The following is a 22,155-nucleotide window of genomic DNA, read 5'->3' on the forward strand; positions in this document are numbered from 1 at the left end:
CGTGGTAACTAAATACTTGCCCTAATTCCCAAAGCAAAGTTAAAATTACCTTCTCTTCAATCTGATTTTGGAAGCTAGCTCCCATCAGATTTCTCTGGAAACAATGATGTTAAGATAAGACTTTTTATGGCAAAAAAGAGTCTACCATCAACCTTGCAAACTATAATGCTCAGACATTACCAAAATCCACACAACAGCAATCAAATTTAGGACCTGCTCCAGGAACCTCATTAAAAGCGGTGGGGGGGGGGGGGGGGGGGGGGGGGGGCATGGGGAGAGAGGAAATTACTTGGGTGGGGTGTGTTTTATTTTTCTTTTGTTTTCCTACCCTGAAAACTAATGCTCAGCCATTCAAAGACACACTGAGGTACACTATCCATAAGACATGTATTGGCCACTCATTATCACTTTTTCAGATTCAAACAGAAGTTTTCCCATTAGGAAATTGGGGAAAGTGACAAGCACTTCATTCCATTCTTATAAAACTATCCCCAGTTTCTGCATACTTCCTACAAAGCAAGCTCCAACCCAGACATATCTCCTACAACACGCTGTCTTCCTACAAATCCTTGTATTAGGCAACATTTGTGCTGTGCCAAGATTTTTTTTTCAGTGAGAAATTAGGCCAAGATGTTTCAAAAATAAATGAAAATGCACTTGGCCTCTGTCACCCCAGGTGAAATTCAAGAAGGTTGTGGAATGTGAAATAAAAAATGGAAGTGAATAGCTGTACTTCACATATTTGACACCTCTCAGAGACAGAGCAACATGGTCTAGTGGAAAGAGCCGGAGGCCTGGGAGTTACTTGTACTTCCCAAGCCAACTTGTACTTCCCAAGCGCTTAGTACAGTGCTCTGCACACAGTAAGTGCTCAATAAATACGATTGAATGAATGAATGAATGAATGAATGAGTTAGAGGATTTGGCTTCTAGTCCCGGCTCTGCCACCTAACTGCTGGGTGACCTTGGACAAGGCACTTCACTTTTCTGGGCCTCAGTTTTCTCATCTGTAAAATAGGGGTGAAATGCCCATCCTCCCTCCTCTCTGGACTGTGAACCCCATGCGGGACAGGAAAAGGCTTCAACCCGATTATCCGGTATCTATCTACTCCACTGCTTAGCACACTGCTTGGCTCAGATGAAGTGCTTAGCTATTGCCACAATTATTATAAGAATGATTATTACTAGTGGTCATCAGCCCCTTGCAGGGAACCAACATACACAGTTTACGAACCGTTTCTAGCCAACGATGAATTCTGGACTGCTGTTTTTTGTTCCTTCTGAGAGGCTAATGAAGGCCCAATAACAGAGTTTCTATTATGCCTGGCAGAGCTTGTAGCCAATTCACTGCCAACTTTGCTTACTATGTCCCCATTCCTCCCATCGTGAAAATGCACATGATGACTATCAATCAGTCAATCAATCAATGGTATTTATTGAGCGCTTACCATTGTCATCATCCCTGGTATTTACTGAGCACTTACTGTGTGCAGAGCAATGGACTAAGCACTTGAGAGAGTCCAATACAACAGGAGTTGGTAGACACATTCCCTGCCCACAACAAGCTTACAGTCTAGCAGAGTCTCACCTGGGCACAGTTTGTCACAGTTGCCCGCTTCAGTACCTAGTTGTCCTTGGTTTGGGGAGATGACACCACTGGTGGAAAAATTCGCTTAAGAGTAGACGTGTGGCTGAAAGGCCAATGTGAGCCACACAGTCCCCACTCCACTGTTGTGTTGTCACATGTAAAGTTTGCAGTGCCTGGCACTGTTTTCTCTTTTGCCGCCTTGCTTCTCATTCTAGCTTCGATAACCCAACAGGAGCCAAGGGGAAGCCAACACTGCCCTTAGTACTCAGAAGGCTGGAAGAGCCTCGAGTGACACCAAGACCAAAAAACAGGCTTAGTTTCCTTCCTTCCGAAACCCTATCTAAACATTTTTGCCAAGGTGACAGCGATGAAAGGAGCCAAGTCACTCCCGAGTCATCAGTTCTCCAATTCCAAGTGGATGTTTGCGGTTCCAGATGCCTCATTATCCAGCCGCCCTCGGGGTCCAATTTTCACTAAGCTTATGTTCTGGTTTCCAAATGCCCAAATGGATCCTTGAAATGGGTTTAAAATGGGTGCTTGTCAATACTGTCTTGGCAACAGACGATGCTCTGATTGGGGGCCAGGGAGTATCCGGGGAAGAGATGACCAACTGCACAAGGGTGTAGCACCTACACTGCTCTCCGTTCACCAGGAAATATTTCACAACTTAATATGCTCCTTCTCAGTCTCTTTTACCGGCTCTTCTGCTGCCTGCCACCTTCTAACTGTGTGTTGGGGGCGGGGGGGGAGTCCCTGGAGGCTCAGTTCTGGGTCCCCTTCTATTCTCCTTCTACAACCACTCCCTTGGAGAACTCATTCGCTCCTAGGACTTGAACTGCCACTTCTATGCAGATGATTCCCAAATCTCCTTCTCAAGCCCAGACATCTCTCCTTCTCTGCAGTCTCGCATTTTCTCCTGCCGTCTCCTATTATAGCCCAGCCCGCAGGCTTCACTCAACTAGTGCCAGCTTACTCACTGTGTCCCGATCTTGTGTAAGCTCGTCTTCTAGACTGTAAGCTCATTTTGGGCAGGGAACAGGGCCGCTAATTCTGTTGTAGTGTACTCTTCCAGACATTTAGTACAATGCCCTGCACAGAGTAAGCGCTCAATAAATACCATGCAAAGCCTTTTTAAGGTCATGTCTCCTCCCAGCGGCCTTCCCCGTCTAAGCCCTCTTTCCCCCGGGTCCCTCTCCCTTCTGCGTCGCCTATGCACTCAGAGCTGTACTCTCTAAGCACTTGATCTTTGCCCCACTCTCAGTCCCACAGCTCTTCTGTAATTTGTATTTGTAATCTGCAATTTGTTTATTTGTATTAACGTCAGTCTCCCCCTCTAGACTGTAAGCTCGTTGTGGGCAGGGAACATTTCTACCTACTCTGTTGTACTGTACTCTCCCAAGCGTTCAGTATGGTTCTCTGCAAACAGGAATAGTGCTTTATAAATTTTTCTTCCATTCCTCTACCCTGAGTTCTGGTCAGAGTTCTGGTCAGAGTCTCCTTCTCCAAGACAAATTCAACGTCCTCCTTTTGAGTCCCACCTGCCTAATGCCAACCTACTCACCTTACTTTGATCTCATCTATCCCAACGGCAACAACCCCTTCATCCACGTCCTCCCTTGGGCCTGGAACTCTCTCCCCATTCATATCCCACAGACCATCACTCTCCCTGCCTTCAAAACCCTCCTAAAATCACATCTGCTCCAAAAGGCCTTCCCTGACTAAGCCCGCATTTCCTCTTACTGCCCTCCTTTCTGCAACAACTCTACACTTGGCTGTGTGACCCTTAAACACTTTGATATTCACCCCAGCCCCACAGCACTTTTGTCTATATCCTTCCACTCTACTATCTCCCCTATCCCTAATTTATTTTCATGTCTGTCTCCTTCTATAATAATAATAATAATAGCATTTATTAAGCGCTTACTATGTGCAAAGCACTGTTCTAAGCGCTGGGGAGGTTACAAGGTGACCAGGTTGTCCCACATGGGGCTCACAGTCTTAATCCCCATTTTACAGATGAGGTAACTGAGGCCCAGAGAAGTGAAGTGACTTGCCCAAAGTCACACAGCTGACAAGTGGCGGAGCCGGGATTTGAACCCACGACCTCTGACTCCAAAGCCCATGCTCTTTTCCACTGAGCCACGCTGCTTCTCGCCTGTCCCGCCATCGACCCCCGGCCCACGTCATCCCCCTGGCCTGGAATGCCCTCCCTCTGCACATCCACCAAGCTAGCTCTCTTCCTCCCTTCAAAGCCCTACTGAGAGCTCACCTCCTCCAGAAGGCCTTCCCAGACTGATCCCCCTCCTTCCTCTCCCCCTTACCTCCTTCCCCTCCCCACACCACCTGTATATATGTATATATGTTTGTACGTATTTATTACTCTATTTTATTTGTACATATTTATTCTATTTATTCTATTTTGTTAATATGTTTTGTCTTGTTGTCTGTCTCCCCCTTCTAGACTGTGAGCCCACTGTTGGGTAGGGTCCGTCTCTATGTGTTGCCAACTTGTACTTCCCAAGCACTTAGTACAGTGCTCTGCACACAGAGAGTCTAATACAATAGAGTTGGTAGACACAATCTGTGCCCCTCAAGGAGCTCACACTGTAGTGGGGGTGGAGGACATTTAATTTAAATTAATTACAGATAGGGAAACAACAGAGTCCCCCCCTCGCTCTCTTATGGTATCTGTTAAGCATTTACTGTGTCACGCATTTTTCTAAGAGCTGGGGTAGATATAAATTAATCAGATTAGACACAGTTCCCGCTCATAGGCCTCAAAGTCAAAGTTGGAGGGAGAACTTTTTTTTTTTTAAGGTATTTGTTAAGCGCTTACTATATGCCAGGCACTGAACTAAGCACTGGGGGAAACTGGACACAAGCTAGTCAGACTGGACACAGTCGATGTCCCTCATGGGGCTCACAGTCTTAATCCCCTTCTTACAGATGAGATAACTGAAGCCCAGAGAAGTGAAGTGAGTTGCCCAAGGTCACACAGTAGACGAGTGGCAGGGCAAGGTTTATAAGCCAGGTCATCTGACTCCCAGCCCTGGGCTCTTTCCACTTGACTTGGGCTCTTTCTCTCGCTGTTACTAACCCGACAATAATAATAATTACAGTATTTGTTTAGCACTTACTGTATAGCAAGCACTGGTCTAAGCACTGGGGTAGATTCAAGAAAATCAGGTTGGACACCGTCCTTATCCTACATCAGGCTCACAGTCTTAATCCCCTTTTTACAGATGCGGTAACTGAGGCCCAGAGAAGTGAAGTGACTTGCCCAAGGTCACACAGCAGAAAAGGATCACGTCTACCAACTCCTCTGCACTGAACTCTCCCAAGAGCTCAGCCCAGTGATCTGCACACAGTAAGCGCTCAATAACCACTGACTGACTGATTGCTTGCTCAAGGGAGACTGAAGAGACCCAAGGCAGGGACAGCAGCAACTCTCCTTTCCACCTTGCCCCCACCCCCAAGCAATGAGGGCCCTGGGGGGAGAGGGGGACAACCACCTCCAATTACCCCCTGGGCAAATTCCATCCTTACGGGGAAGAGTTCTTGCAACACCCATCACTTTGGACTAAAACAGGTCATATAACTTTGGGGGAACACCATATTTCCAGCGGAGGCCTAACAAAATCAGAAGGCAAATTCATTGGAAAGAAAAAAGGGAAAGGTTTTCACATTCATCACATCATCATCATCATCAATAACAAACAGTGAATGAAGCTTTCCTTTTGAAATGCACTCACTGTGTATTCTGCATGCTTTTTCCCATACCATTTCATCCATTTTCTGAACTCTCTGTCCATTGTCTAGAGGGAGAAAAACGAAATGACCCATTATGTGACATCGGGCAGTACCACAAAGTTAGCAGAGGAGAGAACTCCGCCAACAATTTCCAACTAATTTCAGAACCCTTCCATCCAATGCATAGGTGGGATTTTTTCTTTGCCTTCTCAGCTCTTGGGGCTCCTCTCCCATTTGTTTTCCAGGTGCAGGCTATCACAGCTATTCAGTTACAGCTATTTGTGACCATAAAAATCCCAGGCAGCAAACAGCGTGGCAGAAGGCAGTCAAGAGTGACTGGAGGCATTTTTGCGTGTACAAACGAGCAGTTGTTCAAGCGGACACCCGGGAATCTGTTCGATCCCATCTCATAACAAACAGAAGAAAACAAGAGTGATAACCTATATGTAGGGTGCTACACCAGGCCACATGGAGACCACTCTTGGATGGAGTTGGATTTTCCAAAACTCCAAAAGTGGCCAGCAGAGCCAGTGAGAAGGGAAATCACTCCTGCTGCCGCCGGGGTCTTCGTCATCTTCCCGGCATCCGTGCCTCCGGCCACAACTCAGTGAGAAAAGACCAAACCCCGGGGAGCAGGCGGTAACAGGAACAACAGAAGCAATTTCTCTTCTTGCCTATTTTACTTGGCTCCCTCTGCTCGGGCGAGTAAGTCGATGAGTTCATGTAATGTGGGGAGGAGCGGGCCTCCTGATTTTTTCTTGGACTAAGACGAGAAAGTCATACTTTGCCGTAAGCTCCCGGGGGCCATGGAGGGTGTCTTCTAACCCTGCTGGACTCTCCCAAGCGCTCAGCCCAGTGCTCTGCACATGGCAGACCCTAAACTCCTGGAGGGCAAGGGATTGGGCCTACTCACGTCACTGTCCTCTCCCCGGCGCTCGGTCCAGTGGTCTGTCCCCAGCAGGGGCTCAATAAATACCAGTGAGTGATAGATGCAAGACCCGAGCAGCTGATATAGCTTAAGTGCAACTCATCTGGGCTCAGGGTTTCTCTTTGAGACTACTAAGCTCCGTTATGTCTCCTGGATGAATAATTAAGTTGGGTGAGGGAAAATTTGGCATCGAATAAGTGCAATCATCACACTATGATACTTTAATGCCCCTATCTTTGTGGGGCTGCCCCGCCGGCACGGTCGGTCACTAAGCACACCATTTCGAATTGCAGGTCCCAGCTATTCCGTAATACCTTTGTAAAGCAACCCAATAGGCTACCCCGCGGAGAGGTCCCAGTTCTGGAGGAGTCACAGTGGAAAGGGCACAGGGCGGAAAGTCAGGAAACCTGCCTTCTAGACCCGGTTCTGCCACTTTCTTGCTGTGGGACCTTGGCCAAGTCATTTACCTTCTCTATGCCTCGATTTTCTCATCTGGAAAATGAAGATTACCTACCTGCTCTCTCTACCTCTTAGACTTTGAGCACCCTCTGAGACAGTAACTGAGTCTTGAGCTGATTCTCTTGTATCTACCCCAGCGCTCAGCCTAATGCTTGGTAAAGAGTGAGAGCTTAAAAAAACACCATCGTCATCATCACTAGTCTTATAGTCATGAAGGCAGACCATGGAGACAGATAACGAAACTCCCAGGAGCCTGGCAAGAAACACCAGTAGTGGCAGGAGCAGGTAACGAGATGCACCCTAGGTTTTGAGGCACACTTTCTCTGTTGTTAATTAATTAATGATGGCATTTGTTAAGCGCTTACTGTGTGCCAAGCACTGTTCTAAGCGCTAGGGTAGATACAAGGTAATCAGGTTGTCCCACACAGGGCTCACAGTCTTAGTCCCCATTTTACAGATGAGGGAACTGAGGCACAGAGAAGGTAAGTGACTGGACCAAAGTCACACAGCTGACAAGTGGCAGATCCAGGATTAGAACTCACAATCTGACTCCCAAGTCTGTGCTCTTTCCGCTAAGCCACGCTGCTTCTCTGTTGCTGCTCTGTTGTTGTTGCTGCTGCTGCTGCTGCTCTTAGCTCACATCCAGGAAGAATTTCTCAGTGTGTGCATGTGTGTTTTGAGGGTGGGAGAGGGCAGGTCGCGGGGGGACGGCCCCGAGCGCAAGGGAGAATACATGAGGAAGTGGGTCCCGGGGAGGGTTCTTGGAGCGAAAGCCTCAAGACTGCGGGGGTTTGGAAACCCCTAATGATCTGGAGCAGACTTGCCTCCTAAGCGGAACATTTGAAGTTTACAAGCCTCCAGCCATAAAACCCTGGGTTTCAAGCCAAACCCAACTGGGGCCCATTCTGGGCAGGAGAGCTTGGAAGGAACTCGGGAAATCCAAGGGCTGGGCGAAACCTGCCCCCCTCCCTGAGGTTTGAGTCTTCCACCCTTTTCTCAGCTAGAAATCAGAATTCCCGCCACTATGCGATAAGGAAAAGAAATCGGTCTTTGGGCTTCTACTGACAGCCGCTCCACATCAATCAGCCCATACTTAATAATAATAATGATGGTATTTGGTAAGTGCTTACTACGTGCTAAGCACTGTTCTAAGCACTGGGGTAGATACAAGGTAATCGGGTTGTCCCACTTGGGACTCACAGTCTTAATCCCCCTTTTACAGATGAGGTAACAATCAGAGAGAAGTTAAGTGGCTTTCCCAAGGTCACACAGCAGACAAGTGGTGGAGCCAGGATTAGAACCCACAACCACTGACTCCCAAACCCATGCTCTTTTCACTAAGCCACTGGGGTGTGACCAACAGCACAGGATGCATCTGCCCAGAAAACCAGGAAGCCCGAGCGGCTGGTTTTCCCAGAACCAGTTCAGGGTGTCTTGGCATAAAACCCACAGTTTCAACTTGGTGAGGCATAGCTGCTACCAGAAAGCCACAAGCCACAACCAAGTCAGAAGCTGGCAGACGGTTTCCCGATGGCACTACTCACCTCGGCATACTTGGCTGGAATATCAGCTTTCTCCACACCATAGTGATGCTTGCAGTTGGTGGCTGCCGCCACCTGAAGCACCACCTGACCCACTCCTTCAACCAAAGAGAGAATGAATGTTCAGTTACCCCCAAGCAGCTCTAAAGGAAGGTGATTGAATACATTCTCCCCCACTCCTTCTTCCGCGCCACCTCCCTGCCCCCCACCCACCAAAATTGGCAAGGCCACCCGGGTCAACTATTCATACCCACTTACCACAAAAAACGGAAAGGAAGATTCAACGTAACGGGTCAAAACCCCACTTTGACTTAAAGTCGTCCAGGGTGTGGCAGTGGAAGAAGCCGCACAAGGGACCGACGCCAACACCCAGTTATTCACGTCAAGGGCGTGAGAAGTAGGGAGAAGGCAAAAATGGGGAAACTGGCTTGACCTCCAGCAGGGGCTCCAGAACCAGCCTATCTCCTTGGCGGACAGAACCCAGACCGAACTGCTGCAGGCAGCGGTAGAAGGGGCAAAGTTCAGCAAGAAGGCAGCAGCGCTAACACTTGATGAGCGCTTAGGAGGGTGCTACCAAGAACCCATGCAAAGATGGCTGACAGCTGACCGTTGGCCACTTACTTAGAGAAGAGCTAAGAGACCAGCCCTCTAGACTGCAAGCTCCTTATGGGCAGGGAATGTGCCTGTTTATTGTTATACTGTACAATCCCAAGTGCTTAGTACAGTGCTCTGCACACAATAAGCACTCAATAAATACGATTGAATGAATGAATGAATGACAATCCACCCACACGGAAGGGATCCCTGCTTGGTGGCAACTCCTCCCCAGAGCAGTGATGACCAGAAACCCAGCTGCCTCCTAAAATGATTCTGATGAATTCTAAAATCCCCAGTTCTTATCAGTCTCTAGCATTGCCTCCACTTCCTCTCCTCAACTCTCTTTCCTTGACCCCCCTCTAATGTGGCTTCAGTCCCCTTCACACCAAGGAAACTGCCCTCTCAAAGATCACTGATGACCTCCTTCTGGCCAAATCTAACTGCCTCTACTCCATTCTAATCCTCCTCAACCTCTCAGCTGCCTACGACACTGCTGACCACCCCCTTCTCCTGGAAACAGTATCCAAGCTGGGCTACCTCAATTCTGTCCTCTCTTGGATCTCCTCCTATCTATCTGGCTGCTCCTTCTCAGTCTCTTTTGCAGGCTTTTCCTCTGCCTCCCTCCCTCTGACAGTGGGAGTCCTTCAAGGCCTGGTTCTGGGTCCCCTTCTATTCTTCATCTACACCCACTCCCTTGGAGAACTCACTCGCTCCCATGACCCCAACTACCATCTCTATACGGATGACTCCCAAATCTCCCTCTCCGCCCTTCTCTCCCTCTTTGCAGTTTCGCATTTCCTCCTGCCTTCGGGACACCTCTACCTGGATATCCCGCCGATACGTCACACTAAACACGTCCAAAACAGAACACCTCATCTTCCCACCAAAACCCTGTCCTACTCCAGACTTTCCAATCACTGTAGACAACACCTCTACCGTCCCTATCTCACAAGCCCACAACCTTGGCATTGTCCTCGACTCATCTCTCTCACTGAACCCACACATTCAATCTGTCACCAAATCCTGTCGGTTCAACCTTCACAACATGGCCAAATCCGCCCCTTCCTCTCCATCCAAAACTACTACATTAACGGAGGCACTTCTCCTATTCCGCCTTGATTATTTTATCTGCCTCCTTGCTGACCTTCCTGCCTCCTGTCTCTCCCCACTCCAGTCCAAGCTCCATTCTGCTGCCCGAATCATTTTCCTTCAAAAACGTTCAGACCCATTCCTCAAGAACCTCCAGTGGTTGCCCATCCACCACTGCGTCAAACAAAAACTCCTCACCATTGGCTTTAAAGCACTTAACCACCTTGCCCCCTCCTACCTCACCGCGCTGCTCTCCTAACTCCAACCCAGCCCGCACACTCCGGTCTTCTAATGCTAACCTTCTCACTGTACCTCGATCTCTTCTATCTTGCCGCAGACCTCTCACCCACATCCTACCTCTGGCCTGGGATGCCCTCCCTCCCGATATCAGAAAATTGCTCTCCCCCTCTTCAAAACCTTATTGAAGGCAGATCTCCTCCAAGAAGCCTTCCCTGACTAAGCCCTCCTCTCTTCTTCTCCCACTCCCTGCTGCGCCGCTCTTACCTGCTCCTTCATTCATCCTCCCTCCCATCCCCACAGCACATAGGTATATATCTGTATATAGCTATAATTTATTTATCTATTTATTTATTTATTTTAATGTCCATCTCCCCCTCTAAACTGTGAGCTCCTTGTGGGCCAGGAACATGTCTACTAACTCTGTTGCGTTGCTCTCTTCCAAGCACTTACAATGGTGCTCTGCACACTGTAAGAGCTCAAGACACACTACTGATTGACTGACTGATAACAACAACTGGTATTTGTTAAGCGCTGGTCTCATGCCAACTACTACACTAGATCAGACCTTGATATTTCTTCTCCATTTTACAGAGGAGGAAACAGAGGCAAAGAGAAGTGAAGGGACTTGCCCAAAGTGACCCAGCAGGCAAGTGGCAGGGTTGGGATGACAACTCAGGTCTCTTGACTCCTTGTCCTAGGCCTTTTGCCCTAGGCCACTGACAAGGCAATGGTTTGCCCAAACCCCCGGCAATTTTCTGGTGAGAGTAATCAAGTTCAGACTGACACCTCCCCGCCGCCCACAATCCATACCTCATGCTAGCATGTATTGAGTCACATTAGAAAGCGTGCTACTAGTCATCTGAATTTGAATCTGTGTGGTACTTTCATTTGTCCCACGGGCCTCAGCAGCCGCTCACTCAGTTTTTGCCAAAACCACCCCCGCTACCCCACTGCAGTCACTATCCCAATGACGGAGGCGCTCCACTGCACTCTACTCCAGCACTCAAGGAAGCAACGGGCCCATTAGGCAGCGGTGGGAACACAGCAAACAATGCCCTAACACACTCTCAGGGGACGTCCTGCCCTTTAGCGGGGGTCTCACACCCGCGCGCAAGATATCAGAGACAATGACCAGTGGGAGTCCTGAAGAACCAACCCAGCTACAGCCAGGCTAGCAAAAAATTTTCCCTCGAGGTTTCCAGAGGATAAAACTGTCCTAAAATGGGGGGCAGAGTGATGACAGTCAAGCACTCTGTTGTAGGCTATCCTTTCCCAAGCGCTCAATACATTGCTCTGCGTATGGTAAGCACTCAATGAATACCACCGATCTATTGACTGACTGAGCAGTCCTGTACGTATGGCAAGGGAAGACACTCCTACACTATTGGCCCCTTCTTAGTCAATCAATGGAACTGACTGAGCACTTACTGCGTGCAGAGTGAGCACTGTACTTGGGAGAGGACAAAACGACAAAGTTGGGGGCCACATTAGTCAACCCTCAGAGATGGACAAATTCATTCCACAGATGTCCGTGACCATCACAAATTAGCAGCTTCTGGGAGACCATTCATTCATTCAGTCATTCATTCAATCGTATTTACTGAGCGCTTACTGTATGCAGAGCACTGTACTAAGCGCTTGGGAAGTACAAGTCGGCAACATAAAGAGACGGTCTCTACCCAACGGGCTCACAGTCTAAAAGGGGGAGACAGACAACAAAATAAAACATGGCATGGAATTCATGGCACGAAGCCAGACCCCCTTTTGCTGGCACCCAAATTTTTAAAGTATTCTCCCCAGTAAGCAGGCCATGAATACCCAAATGGGAAGACTCAGATCTGGGATTCATGGCATGAAACCACTACCCCCTTTTGTCGGCACTCAAATTTTTAAATTATTTTCTCTGGTGCCCAGGCCATGAAGACCCAAATGGGAAGACTCAAATCTGGGGTTTGTAGCCTGAGGCCAGTCCCCGCTATCTTTATTGTTGTTCCCAGGGCCTGGGCCATGAAGACCTAAATGGGAAGGTTCATATCTGGGGTTCGTAGCCAGTTTGCAGTTCGAACTTTGGATCCCGAAGGGAAGGGAACGTGTCTACCGACTCTGTTCTACTGTCCTCTCCCAAGTGTAGTCCAGTGCTCTGCACACAGTAAGCACCCAATCTGACTGAGTGACCCCTGGAAGAAGCTCCTATCAGGGAGAACGGGCTCTTCTACATTGCCGTTTATAGTCATCAAGACGCGAAAAGGAGTCCAATGGGCACCAGTGAATCTTGAGGTGGTGGTCGGGTGGTCCGCCTCTGCCCTAGGGCACCCAGCCGACGACAGCTCCCGGCAGCCAGACTCGGTCTTCGCCTCTCTCCCTGCTCGTGTTGTGCACGAGGACAACTGAAGTAGCTCCCCACAGATCTGCGGCCAGGCAGGGCAAGGATGGGGTAGCAAGATGTTCTGATTCCAACCCGATCGCTGTGGCACCAAGGAACACAAGCCACACATACGTTGTACTTAACTCTTTTTAACATCTGTCTCCCTTGCAGAAGATGGGAAGCTCCTTTAGAGCAGGGATCGAGTCTCCCAACTCTGTCCTCTCGTAAGTGCTCATTACATTGTTCTGTAGGCACTCCAGAAAAACTATTGATTCACTGCGAACACGGAGAAGCAGCTTTGGGAGTAGGCTGCCTGCCTCCATTGCCTTGTGCTTCCAAGTTATGTTGCCAACTTGTACTTCCCAAGCACTTAGTACAGTGCTCTGCACACAGTAAGCACTCAATAAATACAATTGAATGAATGAATGAATGAAAAGTTCTCATCAGTTTGGGATTGGGAAGCAGCCTGGCCTAGCGGAAAGAGCCCGGATCTGGGCATCACAGGACCCGAGTTATCATCCTGGCTCCGCTGCTTGCTGGCTGCAGGACCTTGGGCAAATCCCTTCCCTTCCCTGTCCCTCACTCTCCTCAGGGGTAAAATGGGCAACAAAATAACAACAACAATAACTGGGTTACTTGCTAAGCGCCTTCTATGTGCCCGGCACTGTACTAAGCACTGGGGCAGAGCCCAGCAAATCAGATTGGACACAGTCCCTGTCCCACATTGGGCTCACGGTCTTAATCCCCATTTTCCAGATGAGGTAACTGAGGCCCAGAACAGTGAAGTGACTTGCCCAAGGTCACACAGCAGCCAAGTGGTGGAGCCGGGATTAGAGCCCAGGTCCTCCTGCCTCCCAGGACCGTGCTCTATCCACTAGGCCACGCTGCTTCTCTAGAAAGAAATACACCGTGAGCCCCGTGTGGGACACGGACTGGGTCCAATCTATCTGGTTCCGAACCCAGCACTTGAGTCGGTGCTGGGCACAGAGTAAACACGTAATACGAACCACAATGACGACAGCGATTTGTTCCTCCAAACCAAAAATAGGAAGTAAACTCCCCTTTGATTTACCCAATCGCTTCCTCTTGACCTCTCTACGATACCAACTGGAAATTTTGGCTATTGGATAACAGCGGTGCAGCCTGGCGGAGAGAGCCCGGGGCCGGGAGTTAAGAAATGCAGGTTCTGGTCCCGGCTCCGCCACTCGCCTGCTTTGTGATCTTGGGCGAGTCACTTCTGGGTCTCAGTTTCCTTCTCCTTACTCATGCGGGACAGGAACTGTGTCCGATCTGATGGTCTTTTTCCAAGTCCAGTATTGGGCAAGGTGCTTAACACATAGAATGCAGTTCAGACAGACCGTTATCTCCAGGATAATGAATATGGTTATTCTATTACAATGCTAGGGTAGGGTCCATATTTTTGACTCTGGAGAGTCTTTATCATAAACACTATTTTCTCAATTTGACGATCTCTTGCCGTATCGAGAATTCTCACCTGTTGACTTATCTGTGCCCGTCCCTGCCTCCTCGATTGCAAATCTTCCACTTATTGAAAATAAACTTATTGAAAATAAAGCAGCTCAGGGCTCTTCCCAGCCAAAAGAAAAGTTTCCTTTCAGCTGTTTGATCCTCATATAGCCCTTCGTATTCTTATACTCTCCTATTTCCTCTACCTGCAATTTCTTTTCAAGTCTGTCTCTCCTTCTAGATTATGAGGTCCTAGTGGGCAGGGAATGTGACTGCCAACCCTACTGTACGGTTCCCTCCCAGACTTCTAGTAGAGCGCTTGGCAAACGGTAAGTGCTCAGTAGATACCCTTGATCGGTTGACTGTCACTCGGGAAACACAATCATTCTACCACTCTCAACCTTTCTTGCCTAGCCTGCAAGAACTGTGAGAACTTCAATGATCACAGCTTTGCTAGCAGTTTGGGGCAGATGAAAGATGAGGTCCACGCCAGATCCAGATGCCCAGACCCATGTGATGCAACTCTTCTCTCGGAGCAATTCTGCGAAAAGGACAAGTCGAGAGCCCGTGGCTTGCTACATCTGGGTCAGACAAACGATCCATCCGGCCCAGGATCCGGGCTCCGAACAGAGCCCGGCGCCAGATGCTGAGGGGAGCATGCTGGAACGGGTTGCCCCGCCTAGGCACCCGTCCTCACGGTGACGAAAGGACCAGCGACCTGCCCGGCTTTCTCTGCGGTGACCCAGCATGGACTGCCCGCTCGTCTGGGAAGCCACTCAAACCTCTCTTTACAGCCTGCACGAGCTCCTTCCTGCATTAACGTATTTCCCAGGCTCACCACCCACTGGGTGAAGAAGTGTCTGTTCAAGTTCCTTTGGAACCGAGCACTTTCAAGCTGCTGAGAGTGAACACTTCCCAAGCTCGCCCTGGCCTCACAGTCCTCCGTGCTTTTGTAAACTTCAATCGTGTCTTCTCTCAACTGGGCTCTTTCCAGCCCATCCGCCAATGGAAGCGGTCCCCAAGCCCTGATCATTTAAAAATCAAATGATTTTTGATTCTGGGGTAGGGGGGACGGGACACATGCGAAAGCACTAGGCTATGGAAAGGTGGAGTTTTATTTTTCCGTTTTTTTGGTGGCAAGCGGGGGGGAGAGAGTGGGCGGGGGGAAGGAGGTGGAGAGAGAGCAGAAGGAGTTGTCTGCCAGGCCAGGAGCCACTCGGAACCAACAACAGCAGTGACTAGGTCACTGTTGCCGCCACTGCCTGAGGAGAGCGGGAGGAAAGGGGGCACCCGGGCCAGCAAGGGCTCCATGTTCACGAGATCTCTCGCTGTGCCATGGCCCCGAGAACGAGGGGGGCCAGAGGGCAAGAAACCACACAGACGCCAAATCGGGGCAACTGCCCCAAACGGCGACGTGGGAGGCGGCGCCCAGAAGACGGCCCACCGGGCAGGGTGGTTACGGGCCACCTTCTGGCACGTGTGCCAGGGGTCGGCCGCCCCGGCACGAGACACGTGCCGTGGAAGCTCACAATGGGAGGTCGGCTTGACACTTACCACTGCCCAAGTCCACAAACAAATCATCTTCTGTCATTTTAATCTCATCAATCATCTGGGCCACTAAGTCAAACGAAGTCTCTCCATACACTTCTGGGGAAAAAGGCTCATAGTTGTTGAGTTTCTCTGGGTCCGTCACTGAGTGGTTATACACTTGCTGCAAAATATGCCGGAGAAGTCCATTGGATGGACGAGTGTTCAGTTTCATGGGCTGGGTGGTTCCTTTCCACTAAGGGGGATTGGGGAAGAGGCAACGGAAAGACAATACAATGACAAATAAAGTCAGACGAGACTCTCGGAAGAGGTCGAAGATCCGATTCCCGCCCCCACCCGTTCAAGCGCCGCTCAAACAGCCGAGAGAATTCCTGAGATCCGAAAACACCGTTCACTTTCCATCATCGTAAACCCTTAAGTGTTCCCAAGTCCCGGATGGTCCGCAGTCCCTCTTAAGCAGGCGGCGGTCCGCTCGCCTTTGGTGGCTCCACTGCCGGGCAGGGGTAGGGGGCACAGAAGCGTCATGAAAGGCATCGGGGTCGCTGCTCCTCCCAACTAGAACACAACGCTGATGGCCAAGTTCCTGTCTTGGACCCTTCTGCCCCACAAAGCCCGAGTCCCATGAACTTCCCCTTCTAAACACGGGAGAAGCAAAATAATGAGACACTAAGCAGGCAGTGAGTACAAAGGGGCCCGGACTAGACGGCTGCCCAACCACTGATTACACCCAGTCTTTCTTCTTGAGTGCAGCGGTCCGACCCAGCACTATCGCGTCCCCCAGCTCGCACCTCCTTTTCTGTCTTCAATCTGAGCTTAATTTAATGTAATAATGGCATTTATTAAGCGCTTACTATGTGCAAAGCACTGTTCTAAGCACTGTCTCTCGGTCCCTGGTCTCTTTCCTCCTGTTGGACCGACAGTCTACTGGAGAGCAAAATGCCCTCCAGGGAAAAGATGTCCTCCACTAGGAGAATTTTCCAACCAACCACTCATCGATGGCTTAAAATCAGTGACTGAAAATGTCCCACAGGGTCTTACCGCTTGCTGTTGCCCAAGTATTCACAAGGTGCCAGGTTGGCGAGGGACTACCCGGCAGGCTGCTTTGCCAGGCCCCTGACACTCGGACACCCCGCCCCCCCGGCCTCCAACCTCTCTTCCAGCCCAGCAGGACCTGGTATTGGGGGACAGCCAGGATGTAAACTTGTCCATCGTTCAATTTTCAGGCAAATTTTAAAAATGGTAGCGAGCATGACGGCACGGGACCCAATTCTGCGGCGTCCAAAGACCTGATGAGAGACTAGACAGAGGACCATGCCCAGGTCCTGGCCAGCCGAGTGCTTCCCCGGGCTTCGGACAGCCAATAATAATAATAATAATAAAAATAATAATAGCATTTGTTAAGCGCTTACTATGTGCAAAGCACTGTTCTAAGCGCTGGAGAGGTTACAAGGTAATCAGGTTGTCCCACAGGGGGCTCCCAGTCTTCATCCCCATTTTACAGATGACGTAACTGAGGCCCAGAGAAGTGAAGTGACTCTCCCAAAGTCACACAGCCGACAATTGGCAGAGCCGGGATTCGAACCCATGACCGCTGACTCCAAAGCCCGGGCTCTTTCCACTGAGCCACGCTGCTTCTCTTGCAGCCAAGAGAGGAGGGAAGCAGGGTTTGGTGGGTGGCTGAAGAGGACAGTAGCAGCTTGCAAGGTCCAACAGGTCTCCCTGCCCTGCCTCCCCCAACCCCCACCCACCATCCATGACCTTCTTGGGGAAGCAGACCAGCTGGGACATGAGGCAGCTGTGGGGAATGACAGGGCAATGGGGCAAAGAGAGATAAAAATCACCTCTGCAGTATATACCAGGGTGGCCACTGCTGCCATATATACCTATATATGTATATATGTTTGTACAAATTTATTACTCTATTTATTTTACTTGTACATATCTATTCTATTTATTTTATTTTGTTAGTATGTTTGGTTTTGTTCTCTGTCTCCCCCTTTTAGACTGTGAGCCCACCGCTGGGTAGGGACTGTCTCTATATGTTGACAACTTGTACTTCCCAAGCGCTTAGTATAGTGCTCTGCACACAGTAAGCGCTCAATAAATACGATTGATTGATTGATTGGCACTCAAAGACCCTGGCTGCCCCAGAAGTAAGAGACACATGTTTACTCTGTATCCACAACAGAACTTCTAATTTTCCCACCCAAATCCTGTCCTCCCCACCGACTTTCCCCATCGCTGTAGACAGCACCGCCATCCTCCCTGTCTTGCAAGCCCGTAACCTCAGCATTATCCTCGACTCAACGCTCTCATTCATCCCGCACGTCCAATCTGTCACCGAGTCCTGTCAGTTCAACCTTCACGACATCACCGAAATCCGCCCTTTCCTCTCCATCCAAACTGCTACCACGCTGATCCAAGCACTTATCCTATCCTGCCTTGATTACTGCATCAGCCTCCTCGCTGACCTCTCGGCCTCCTGTCTCTCCACAATCCGGTCCATACTTCATGCTGCTGCCTGGATCGATTCTCTACAAAACTACTCAGTCCATGTTTCCCCATTCCTCAAGAACTTCCAGTGGCTGACCATCCACTTCTGCGCCACACAAAAACTCCTTACTTTCAGCTTTAAAGCACTCAATAGGCTTACCCCCTCCTTCCTTACCTCTCTGATTTCCTACTATAACCCAGCCTACATACGTCACTCCTCTAACACCAACATTCTCTCTGTTCCTCGAGCTCGTCTACCTGACCCCAATCCCTTGCCAACATCCTGCCTCTGGCCTGGAACTTCCTCCCCGCTTTATACCAGACAGATGGGCACTCTCCCCACCTTCCAAATCTTACTGAAAGCTCATCTCTTCCGAGAGGCCTTTCCCCACTAAGCCCTCCTTTCCTGTTCTCCCACTCCCTTCTGTGTCACCCTTGCACTTGGATTCACACCCTTTATTCACCCCACCCTCATCTTCACAGCACTTAGGTACATATCTTGAAATTATATATTATAAATTATTTATATTCATGTCTGTCTACGCCTGTAGACTGTAAGCTCACTGTGGGCAGGGAACATGTCTACTAACTCTGTTATACTGTCCTCTACCAAGGGCTTAGTCCAGCACTCTGCACACAGTAAGCCTCAGTCAATATGACTGATTACGCTACATGTGACCCACAGATTTCACAACCTGAAGGCAACTGAATGGAGGTCATTCCAATGTACATGATATGGTGAAATACTTTTCATCTGTAAAATGCTAAAAAAAAAAAACACCCATATTTTGGGCGTATTTTACAAAACCAAAAGGTTCTCTAGGCTGAAGGACTAACAATATCCAAGAAAATCCAAGAGCAGATTTTAAGCGGAAACTGCAGGTAGCCTCCTCCAGGGCAGGCCTGACCACCATTTGGGACCCAGTTCTCTTCACTCGAACATGGTGGGAGGGAAAAGGAGGAAAACGGGTCCCTGACGGTCTTCTGAGCTCCAAGCCATACTCCGCAGCAGATCGCTGGCACAACAGGGCAGAACGAATAACTCAGCTTTTAATTTCCGCTATCTATCCATATGGGCAGGAAAAAAGACTACAAATCCCTGCGCAATCGCTTCGGAAAGCAACCGTTACTCTTTCCGGGTCCCTAAAGTCTAGAGAACAGTTAGGACACGGTTTTGCCGACTTACCTCCTCGATCCCCCGCTCCCCTCCTCCCCTCCACCCCTTGCCCACCAACACCCAAATGTGCCCAGGGCCAGCCAGGTGGACCAATGGAGCCAAGTCCTCATGGGCGCCTCTGCTTCTCGCCCGCCCATGCCCCTCAGCCAGCCATCACTATAGGAGCCGTGGCTTCAAGTGGAAAGGCGTACGTACCAACTGATGGATGCTATCAATGGCTCGGTTGTACTTGTCACAGAGTCTCTGCATGCTTTCAAAGCTAAAAAGGCAAGAGTCAGGCTGATTAGTCACTCGTTCAAAACCATCACACCAACTTTGCAGACTATGACACGCCCTTGCTCCATTTACAGAGCCAGAAAATTCCCTCTTCCACAAACGGCTAGAGAGGTTCCCCCATATTTCTGCCAGCGACTGACCCTGCTGCTCCTAAACGTTGCCTGCTCACTTTGTAGACGGTTCATTTTTGATCAGACAAAATCGGAGCAACCCGGAGGCTCTGCTGAGCACAACTTGGGGCCTGGTAGCCCTGCATGGAAGTCTAGGACTCAACTCAAACCCGCAATCGGGGAAACTGGTGTGGGGCTCCTGGCACATTCGTTCCCGGTCTGGAAACGGCCACCGCAGATCACTCTGCGATTATTCTCATCACTTGACCCCTGCGGTGTCGGTCTGAAGAGAAGATGACTGCTGAGGGTGCATCTGACTGTAAGGTCGTTGTGGGCAGGGACCGGGTCTACGACCTCTGTCGCACAGTACACTCCCAAGCGCTCAGCGCGGAGCTCTGCACATCACTCTGCAATTATCTCCGCCGCAGATCACTCTGCGATCGTTCTCGTCGCTTGAGCCCCGAGGTGTCGGTCTGAAGAGAAGACAGCTGCTGCATCTGACTGTAAGCTCGTTGTGGGCAGGGATCGGGTCTGCTAATTCAGTTGTACAGGACTCTCCCAAGCGCTTAGTATGGAGCTCCACACATAGTAAGCGCTCAATTGATACCACTGATTGAATGATATGACTCTGAAGCCTTTGCCTGCCTCCCGAGTGCCAAATGTTCCTGATCAGCCTTCTAAAACGCAGCCCTCCAGTAACTTAGTACTTCTCCTCATGGGGGCCGTCAAAGGGGCAGAACACTCTCCCGAACGCCGACTAACAGATTTCCCTGCAAACCCTCTGAATCCTGCGGGGCCGGGGGGAGGGAAGGTGGCCAGCTGAGCCGGGGGAGACGAGAGAGGGAGAATTTGCTTCACGCCAGCAATGAAGATATGGGACTAGGCTGGGCTGGGCCGTGGCCAGGACCGGCTTTGGAAGATATACTACATAAGCAATTGGCACAGTGTGCAGCCTGAGGAGGGGGGTTCACAGCTATGGCAGTGGAGGTGGACCATCAGAGTGGGCTGTGGCCCAGGCCCGATGCAGTGGGAGTGTTGCTCTCCTACTACAACCCAGCCCACACAATTCACTCCGCTAATGCCAACCTACTAACTGGACCTCCATCTCGTCTGCTGCACTGCTCGCGTCCTGCCTCTGGCCTGGACCCTCCCCATCCATAGCCAACAGACCATCGCTCTCCCCACCTTCAAAGCTTTACTGAAGGCACATCTCCAAGAGGCCTTCCCCATTTCCCTTCTCCCGCTCCTTTCTGCATCACCCTTGCCCTTGGATTTGCTCCCTTTATTCACCCCCACAACACTCCCATTCAGATCCTCAATGTATTTAATGCCTGTCTCTCCCTCTAGACTCATTTTTCTTTTTCTTTTATGGTTTTTGTTAAAGCGCCTACTATGTGCCAGGCACTCAACTAAGCAATGGGGTAGATACAGGGTAATCGGGTTGGACACGGTCCCGGTCCCACCTGGGGCTCACAGTTAATCCCCATTTTACAGATGAGGTAACCAAGATACAGAAGTTAAGTGACTTGCATAAAGTCACACAGCAGTCAAATGTCGGAGCCAGGATTAGAATCCAGGCCTGCGCTCTATCCCCCGGGACAGAGCTCTGCCGCTTTTCTGCTGTGTGACCTCGGGCAAGTCACTTAACTTCTCTGTGCTCCAGCTCCTTCATCTGTAAAATGGGGGTGAAGGCAGCAAGCCCCATGTGGGACCGGGGCTGTGTCCAACCTGATTAGCTTGTAGCTACCCCAGCGCTTAGAACAGTGCTTGACACATAGTAGGTGCTTAACAGATACCATCGTTCTTTCCACGACGTCACGCTTAGTGGGCAGAGAACGTGTCTACCAACTCTGTTATGTTGTACTCTCATCATCATCATCATCAATCGTATTTATTGAGCGCTTACTGTGTGCAGAGCACTGTACTAAGCGCTTGGGAAGTACAAATTGGCAACATATAGAGACAGTCCCTACCCAACAGTGGGCTCACAGTCTAAAAGTGGGCTCCCACGTGCTTAGTCCAGTACTCTGAACACAGTAAGCACTCAATAAATACTGACTGACTGACTGATTGGAAGCAGGGCCTGGGAGAACAGGAGCCTGAGAGAGACCCATGATGGCTTTGGTGAGCCCAGAGAAATGCTCTGGGTTCAGGGCTACTCAGAGGCTCCTTCACATTAGATTTATGTTGCCAACTTGTACTTCCCAAGTGCTTAGTCCCGTGCTCTGCACACAGTAAGCGCTCAATAAATACAGATTGATTGATTGATTGCATGCGTGCGCAGCATAACCAGTGAGGTCGTCCAGATCCAGAATGGGAGGGGGTGGTGAATTCCCCCACCTTTGGGCTCAGCAGCACACGCAGACACAGACACACACACACACACACACACACACACACACACACTCACTCTCTCTCTCCGAGGGAAACCTCGGGGCCACAGGCACTGCGTAATCATCAGATCGGGCAAGGTGAGCCCTCCTAAAGCCCTTTTCTTGCCTGGCCTGATGGTCTGTACTCTTTCAGC

General features: G+C 50.0%; 1 protein-coding gene across 2 annotated transcripts in view; it reads right to left on the bottom strand.

The window, feature by feature from the left end:
• Positions 1-22,155, bottom strand: part of DOT1L (DOT1 like histone lysine methyltransferase) — a 108,648-nt gene that overhangs the window by 51,635 nt on the left and 34,858 nt on the right. For both annotated transcript variants that reach the window (XM_038772092.1, XM_038772091.1), the window contains exons 4-7: positions 19,438-19,501; positions 15,579-15,807; positions 8,270-8,364; positions 5,341-5,403 (exon numbers count right to left, since the gene is read on the bottom strand). In XM_038772092.1, the coding sequence (XP_038628020.1) occupies positions 5,341-5,403; positions 8,270-8,364; positions 15,579-15,807; positions 19,438-19,501 (451 nt within the window). The remainder of the gene's footprint in view (positions 1-5,340; positions 5,404-8,269; positions 8,365-15,578; positions 15,808-19,437; positions 19,502-22,155) is intronic.

The sequence above is a fragment of the Tachyglossus aculeatus genome, chromosome X1 (assembly GCF_015852505.1).
Source record: "Tachyglossus aculeatus isolate mTacAcu1 chromosome X1, mTacAcu1.pri, whole genome shotgun sequence".
NCBI classification, from domain to species: domain Eukaryota; kingdom Metazoa; phylum Chordata; class Mammalia; order Monotremata; family Tachyglossidae; genus Tachyglossus; species Tachyglossus aculeatus.